Source organism: Sinocyclocheilus anshuiensis, unplaced genomic scaffold (genome assembly GCF_001515605.1).
Source record: "Sinocyclocheilus anshuiensis isolate Anshui unplaced genomic scaffold, SAMN03320099.WGS_v1.1 scaffold86, whole genome shotgun sequence".
NCBI classification, from domain to species: domain Eukaryota; kingdom Metazoa; phylum Chordata; class Actinopteri; order Cypriniformes; family Cyprinidae; genus Sinocyclocheilus; species Sinocyclocheilus anshuiensis.
Window position 1 is genome coordinate 3,886,462 of NW_015547662.1, and position 9,042 is coordinate 3,895,503.

The window sequence follows — 9,042 nt, forward strand, 5'->3', positions numbered from 1 at the left end:
TTAGCAAATGGCTGCAATATAACAAAGAGTGAAAAATTGAAGGGGGTCTGAATACTTTCCGTACCCACTGTATCTCTCTCCATCCATCCATCCATCTATCTGTCATCCGTCTATCCATCCATCCTACATATCTCACCATCCATCCATCCATCCATCTGTCCATCTATGAATCCATCCATCTCCTTGCTTCCATCCGTCCGTCCATCGATCCATCCTACATCTCACCATCCACCCATCCATCTGTCTGTCTATGAATCCATCCATCTCCTTGCTTCCGTCCGTCCGTCCGTCTATCTATCTATCTATTATTAATTTAACAAAGTACAGAATAAGTCAAAACGGTGACAAGAACTGTCCATTAGGTGCTAAATGATAAACGTGTGATTGGAGCCCAATATTTTATTCTTAAGAAGACCAGTTTCTCAACTTCAATCTTCAGAGAAGCCATTTCGGTCATCCTCACAAGACATTTCTCTTAAATATTGTTTGTAATATGACCTCTCCCCCTCACACATACACACATGCACACACGCTTGTGAACCCCTGTGCTGCTCTATCATAGCTTCAGGCCTCATTACTGTCGGGTCACATTACTCTCAGTCCCCCAGAATCCTCTGCTCTTCTCTGAACCCATGTCCCACTGAGCGCACACTCAGACCAGGAGACTCAATTACAGCCATCAGAGAAGCCATTTCGGTCATCCTCACAAGACATTTCTCTTAAATATTGTTTGTAATATGACCTCTCCCCCTCACACATACACACATGCACACACGCTTGTGAACCCCTGTGCTGCTCTATCATAGCTTCAGGCCTCATTACTGTCGGGTCACATTACTCTCAGTCCCCCAGAATCCTCTGCTCTTCTCTGAACCCATGTCCCACTGAGCGCACACTCAGAGCAGGAGACTCAATTACAGCCATCTCATCTCCCCATGTACCCATTAACACACACACACACACACACACACACACATTCATCTTCGATAAAGAGAAGACATACGCACACATTCTACACAGAGAGAACACAGTCGCACACATACATGTGAACACACACATTTTCTGCTTACTAAAGAGAGCACAAACATATGAATGCACACATTCGTCTTACTTAAAGGAATTAACATGCATACACACACTGACCTGTAGTGTGCTGACATGTATGGGTGTCCCACCAGTCCCATTGGCACTGTTAGTTTTAGCTGGTGTCTTGTTCTCTTTTTCTCTTGCTTTATCTTTCTGAGTCATCTTTGTTTTCTCTTCCTCAATGCGCTTGGGACTGTTCAGCATCACCTGGGACACAGCATACAGACAGAGCAAATTCATGCAATGCAAACGCTCCCTAATGACCTCCAAAAGCAACGAACATCATGAGAAAATACTGAACAACAATGTGAAGAGTAAAATGTTACATGATTTCATGAATCTACTGAAATTATGCCATACTTTGAAGCAAGGCCCATTATGCAGGCTTAATGTTTCAAACTAAATAAGGATCACCACTTGGTTTGACATTTTGTTATCAAAAGCAATGAAATTCATACACTTAATCCAAGTTTAGCTTAAGTGTCCAATTAACAAATACTGTACATCCAAATAAAATGTCTAATTTAATATAATTTTAGGCCCATTGTATATACAGTAGCAATCTTCTAGCCTTTTCTTTCCATTATATTGATTGCTCATGTAGAATCAAACATCTCTCTACCGGCACAAGTCATATTGCACACAAATAGAAATAAATTGGCCATATTTAAAAAGAAATATTACTGCTTTGTTGATTTTTCCCTGAGAGAATTCAAATATAAAAAAAATAAATATTGATGCACACACAAAATCAGTGTCAAAATCAGTTCAGGTCATTTTTGATATTTCTGCATTTTCCGCACAAAATTAAGAATTTTTATTATTATTCAGCTCTGTGCTCCCGGAGCTGTTACCCCAGTTTTCCAGGAAAAATTGACAGTGTAACCACAGGACCTGTATATCTGTTTCATAGTTCAGGAGGAGTTCATTGTTCCTTACTAATGCATTTTTCTTGCGGTTGCTGTCCTGTTTTCAGTTTTCAGGCTTTGATTACAGATTTATTTTCTCCTCTCGGAAAGAGTGCATTTCCGTGTCAGCCTTTTTCACTTCCTATTTAAGGAACAGCTATATAAGAAAAGTTGGGTACTGGAGAAAGTCAAAGCCAAACACACCGGGTTAGAAATCCTGCTAATATGGCCCAAAACATATGGATATAAGACTGGAGTGAGAACACATCAGTATACTGCTACATAGCAGTTGCAAATAGTTTGATAATCATTAAAAGCCTACAATTTCAAGAACTATATTAAGATCTTTTTATTCAGATTATTATTATTATAGAGGCAATACTTGACAATAAGGTTTCATGTGTTAACTATATTTAATGTGTTAACTAACATTAACTAACAACGAGCAATACATTTGTTACAGCATTTATTAGTCTTTATTAACATTAGCTAATAAAAATACAACTATTCATTGTTAGTCCAATAACATTAATAGATATAACTTTTGATTTAATTAATGTATTGTATTGGATTCAACATTAACTAAGATTAATAAATGCTTTAGAAGTATTTTTCATTGTTAGTTCATGTTAACTAATGCAGTTAACTAATATGAACAAATGGAACCTTATTGTAAAATGTTACCATTATAAATGAAATATATTTATTAAACATTAAACATTGGCAGCCTTTATCATTATTACTGCTTGTTTTATAAAAACAAAAAGCCACAAGAGGTTGTTCCTTGCATTAATTTTGACTTTACCTGTGGTAAAATGTACTGTAATGTACTGTACTATACTGTAATGTATGACCTCTAGTGGTTTACTGGTTTTAGCAAAATAATTTTGCATTAGCAGCAATAGATAGACTGGAAATGTCCCCAATGTGCAATTTTTAATAAATCCAACATGTCTTTTTATTTATTTATTTATTTATTAATTTTGTTATACGAAGTTGACACATTTAGAAAACTGTAAATATCACTTTGTTGTTATATTGTACATAAGATTTTTTTTTAAATTAAGTTTGTAAAATGATGCAAAAAGTATTAAAACAGCATTTAATTATATGCGGGGTTTTTTTTATATAATGCAACCTCTGAATTATACATTAGCAAGTAAATTAAGTTTGTAAAATGATGCAAAAAGTATTAAAACAGCATTTAATTATATGCGGGTTTTTTTTTATATAATGCAACCTCTGAATTATACATTAGCAAGGCAAAGGAAACCCATTTTACTCCAAAATTCTGTGTCATTTCACTACCGAATGTTATTTAAAAAACAGAATTGTAAATGTAAATCAACTTTTCACTGTGGAAAAGAGTGTGAAATGTGTATTTTAAGCAAATTTATTTTCTAAAAGTTCACAGGGCTCAAAGTGTGAAACACCCACACAGTGTCCTGAAGCGGCTAAATCTGTAGTTCTGCAACGTCCCGAGTCAAGGAAATGTTTCAATATAAGACAACAGCAGACGTGTGCATACACACCTGAACCACAGCGTACTCCACAAGAGAGGCAAAACCAAACAGCAAACAGGCAATCATCCAGATATCAATGGCTTTCACATAGGAGACCTTAGGAAGCTCAGACGCTAGAGACATACACTCAGACGACAGCGACAGGACAGACAGAATTCCTAAAGAGAGAGACAGACAGGAGAGAAAGAAGGGAAAATTCCTCATGTTCCATACTGTAACTACATAAATCACTATTGTGCCCCGCTCTTGAGCAGATACCTTGAGTTTCTTCTCACCTTACCACAAGTTATGAAATTAATTATGATGCTTTAATGTTCAAACTGACCTGGGAGCGACAGCCATCCCTGAAATGGACAGATGGACAAATGAGAGAAAGGAATGAAGGAGAGGTGGAGCCTATGAAAGGAGGAATATGGAGAGATGAGAGAGGAAAAACGGGTCGGATTACAGGTAATCATGAGAATGACTGACGGATGAAGTTCTCAGTGTAAGTGGAAAGATTCTTTAACATTTTTACCCCTTTGTGTGTCCAAAAGTTTCATATAAATTTCAGATATAAATGTTTAGAAATAAATTTAATTTTAAATACTTAGATGATTGAAAGTTTTAGCAAAACCAGGACAGATTTTCATTTCAGTACATTATATCCGAGTCATTTTTATTTAAAATTATATATCATAATATATATTTTATAAAGGTGTTTCTTCTTTTGGGGAGGATTATGGATAAATTAGAGAGATGAGAAGAGAGGAGTTCAGGACTGGGTGAACTTTTTATTTTTATGTTGCCCCATTAGAGTTAGTTGATTCTGTAAACCAGAGGTGGCTAAAGGATTGAAATTTTATTAAAAAAAATGTTTTAATTAATATTATTTAATGTGTATTTTTTAAATGTTATTTTATTCTGAAAAAATATTTTATTATTTTGGCAATTATAAATTATCAGTTATTTATAAAAAAAAAAAATAATAATAATAAATATATTCTGCAAGGATGTTAAATTAATAAAAAGTAACAGTAAAGTATAAATCGTTACAAAAAAAATCTGTTTCAAATAAATGTTCTTTCGAACTTTTTATTAATCAAAGAATCCTTAAAAAACATGCATCATGGTTTCCACAAAAATATAAAGCAGCACAACTATTTTCAACAACTATTGATAATAATCAGAAATGTTTCTTGAGCAGCACATTGTCATATTAAAATTCTGAATGATTTCTGAAGAATCATGTGACACTGAAGACTGGAGTAATGATGCTGAAAATTCAGCTTTGATCACAGGAATAAATTACAGTTTAACATATATTCACATAGAAAACAGATATTTTAAATTGTAATATGATTTCACAATATTACAGTTTTGCTGTATTTTTGATCAAATAAATGCAGCTTTGGTGATCACAAGAAACTTTTTTTTTTCAAAAATATTAAAAAAAACATACAAACCCCAAAGATTGAAAGTGCCCCTATTATGCCATTTCCAATATTGCCTCTGATGCAGTGTAGCTGTATGTGAATGTAAACGATCTGCAAAGTTGTAAAGCCGAAAGTGCACGATAAATAAAGTTATTGTCTCCCAAAAGAAAGAATCGACTCTGAACAGCCTAATGCCCGCCTATGGCTGGCCGTGAACAACTTGACCCGCCCAAAACACTGTATGCATATTTTGAGAAAACGAAAGTTTTTTGAGCTTGCATGCATGAAACCTTTTGTAGGAGACTCCCAAAACAATATTAAGAACCTTAAGAATGGCATAATAGGGGCGCTTTAAACAGTAGAGTATTAGAAATATTATTTGTTAATAATTAGAAATTTGTATTACCAAAGCCTGCAGAGTTGATCACCCTGGTCACATAAAATCCCATGGCTTATTAATCATTAAATGCAATATAAGAAAGACTGAGCTGTCGCAGCTCTGACAAGGGTCATCAAACACAACACTGCAATTCCAATAACAGCTAATGTATGTGGTGTTCATTTGAAGGCTGACTCACCTAAGGGGACTCGAGCTGCACTGGCGTCTGGGTTGATCCAGAAGGACAGCCATGATAGGACGACAATGAGCAGGGTGGGAGCATAAACACCCATCATATAAAAGCCCACCTGCCTCCTGAGAGTGAAGATGACTTCTACACATGTATAATAACCTATAGATTTTAAGAGGGAAAACAAGAGAGGATGCATTAAAAATGAAATGAGAGTCTTGAAAGTGTTGTACCATATCTCCATCATTTACGTTTCTACAAAATGCCTTTTATGTACCATATAGATTTTATTGTTTTACCCTTGTCCCAGATCCAGACTTTAAATCTTAATGAATTCTCATAAAAAATGTTACGCCATGAATAATCTAAACAAAGAGTGAAATAAACAAACCATTCAAACATTTATTGAGTAAAGTATTTCATAATTTTACACAAATTAAATCAATAGAGCACAGTATCATTTCCACAACAATTTATAATTTTTTTTTATAATAACTGTACTTGGTTACCAAGGAGACAGAAGTGTCAATGGGGAGCATGAGATGAAATATGAGATGATAGTGATGTGTGAAGAAAATTCAAGATACTGTAAACGTCAGAATATTATTATTGCACGTCATTTCCAATTAAAATGTCATTTTGTCAAAACATTCCAAAAGTTCAGTTCTGTGTCTTCGGGATACATAAAATGCTGGCTATGAAATTAGCCTTAGTAAGACAAAGTAGTCTGCCATATTATTCCAAAAATGTTTCCATCACTGTCATTTTCACCACAGAACGTTATCGAGCAAAATGCATAATTTTGTGTGAGTGTGGTGAAAATAACGTTTGTTAGCTTAGACAAAATGACAAAAATAAAACAGTGAGTTTGAAAAATGATTTTCCACAAGTCCACAGGGCCAAACGTTAAAGTTAAAGAAGCAGTTCAGTGTGTCTGTATGTGTGTGTGTGTGTGTGTGCATTTGCAGATTCCCTTAGAGTTCATCTGTCTCCTGGAGTCATTGTGAAATCCCTGTTGAACGCTGAACATCTGTCAAAAAAACCTTAAATGAACTACAACAAAACAAAACAGTGAAAAAATATCACACACAATTAATCAGAGGAGCACAAGCTCTATTTTGCCAAATTAAGTGGAGCAGAAATTAATCCATTAATGTCTATATTTAGATGTCTTACACATAATGCATATAGCCATACATAACACGCAGCTTTTGTCTTCACAAGATGTTAACTAATGGACTGGAGTGCTGTGGATTACTTGTGGATTATTGAGATGTTTTTATCAGCTGTTTGGACTCTCATTCTGACGGCACCCATTCACTGCAGAGGATCCATTGGTGAGCAAGTGATGGAATGCTACATTTCTCCAAATCTGATGAAGAAACAAACTCATCTACATCATGGATAGCCTGAGAGTGAGCACATTTTTAGCAAATTTAAATTTTTGCGTGAACTATTTCTTTAAATGGATTATGCTTACAACAGGGCCAGGATGCAGATAAACAAAGTTGTGGGATAATTTATGACTGTTCAAGCTGATTTATTAGCATTACTAAAAACATTTATTACCTATATGTAATAGATAACACCGACGCACACCAGCAAACATCTCTAGAGTGTTCATCTTAAAGCAGTATCATCACTCACAGAAATGAAGAACAGAACAGTGCATTTAGAAACACATCATGTGTGGATACCATCATCAGCATACAAAATAAACCTTTGATTTTTCTCAAGAAACACACCATGCTTTGAGCTCTGTGTGACCGTTTTACCGTAAAATAGATCATTAAGAGCAGGCTGTAGATGTTCTTTTTATTTTCTTGTTTATGGTGTGACTGTCTTTGATCATTTATGTGAAGACTGTCTGCGTGTGTGTGTGTGTGTGTGTGTGTGTGTAATCTTAGCAAGTTACGCTCATGCTGTTCAGTTCTCTTACATAAGAAGTGAATACTGTATTATGTAATAGATTCCCACAGGAGAAAGACACTCCAATACTTCTAAAACTATACTTTATGTTAAAGGTTCAAATATGAGTATGTGTGTTAATGAAGGGGCAAAGTAAGTAATGGATAATGCACAGTCAGCAGGTTATTATTCCAAAACAATATTTTTTTAATACCCTGAAGGGACTTATTTTGCAATAATGACCCACTGACTATGCACTATCACTCTTTTTACATGGCTACTTAAATAAATAATTAAATGTAAATGAAATTTTGATTTGAAATTATCATGTGAGAACAAAGAGATGCCAATGGGTGCCGTCAGAATGAGAGTCCAAACAGCTGATAAAAACATCACAATAATCCACAAGTAATCCACACCACTCCAGTCCATCAAATAACATGAAAAGGAAAGATGTGTATTTGTAAGAAATAAATCCATAATTAGGGTTTTAACTTTTTCAGTTTCTGGCCAAAATATGAGTCAATAATCCATAATAACGCTTCCTCCAGTGAAAAAGTCCATCCCCTGCTGTCCTCTCAAATCAAAATCCACCAACATATTTGTTTAGAATTGTTTTGGACTGTTTCAACTTGTTAAATGTGCTTGATCTGCACATATTTCTCTCCTGATTAATGTGATTTTTTTTCACTCGAAAAACAAAATTATGGATAAAGGAAGCAATGGTTTGAAGATAAAATGGTTTGTTTTTTACGAACACGCAGCTTTTCACTTCTCAAGATGTTAATTGATGGACTGGAGTGGTGTGGATTACTTTTTAGACTTGTCTAAAAAATGCTTTAGAAGCAGTTTTTAATTGCTAATTCATGTTAAGTAATGTAATTAATGTCAACTAATGAAACCTTATTGTAATGTTACAAATGTTAAATATTTGATGTGAAATTCTGAATATCAAATGCATTCACATATAGCAGAAATAGTATGGGTGGTATGGTAGTATGCTATTCCAATCATAGCCAGGTTGTGAGAACAAGAAGGGAAGTGCAAGGGAATATACAGTTCCCACATACAGTACAAAGAAATGGATCAGATGTTCAGAGCTTGATGAGAGAACAGAAGGTGCTCAGACATGGCACTTCATAACCGCAGCATTCATTAAAAAAAGATGCATGATCATTCCAAGAGTTTAATGCTACAGTAAGACTCTTGCTCTGATGCTGAGATCGTTCTGCCAAGCTACCCATCTCAGAGGTATTGATTCATTTGAGTCTGAATTAGGAGTGAAAAAGAGGTATGAGGTCAGTGTTTTCTCACTTGCATGTGTGTGTGTGAGCTATTCTTGAGCTGTTGCCTTCCCGAACACTATGTCCTCTTTCTGTGTCGCCCTCTTTTAATATGTATGCAAATATGAGTGTGTATTTATATGTCAATCCATACCTGTTCCCGGGTAGAACTTTGTGCAATTTCCATACTCGATATCCTCTTGCTTTACATCAAACTGTGGCAAAGCAATCTCATCCATCTGAACAGGGTCTCCAGACTGCCACATAAACACCAGGTCCTTTGTGGTATAGCCAACTACACACACACACACACACACACACACACACACACACACACAACATAGACATGA

At 35.1% G+C, this 9,042-nt stretch overlaps 1 protein-coding gene across 1 annotated transcript in view; it reads right to left on the reverse strand.

The window, feature by feature from the left end:
* LOC107702391 (glycine receptor subunit beta-like) overlaps nucleotides 1–9,042 on the reverse strand; it is a 20,350-nt gene that overhangs the window by 1,859 nt on the left and 9,449 nt on the right. Inside the window, exons 7-10 of the mRNA XM_016504701.1 lie at nucleotides 8,847–8,987; nucleotides 5,511–5,663; nucleotides 3,527–3,675; nucleotides 1,144–1,293 (exon numbers count right to left, since the gene is read on the reverse strand). Of these exons, the coding sequence (XP_016360187.1) occupies nucleotides 1,144–1,293; nucleotides 3,527–3,675; nucleotides 5,511–5,663; nucleotides 8,847–8,987 (593 nt within the window). The remainder of the gene's footprint in view (nucleotides 1–1,143; nucleotides 1,294–3,526; nucleotides 3,676–5,510; nucleotides 5,664–8,846; nucleotides 8,988–9,042) is intronic.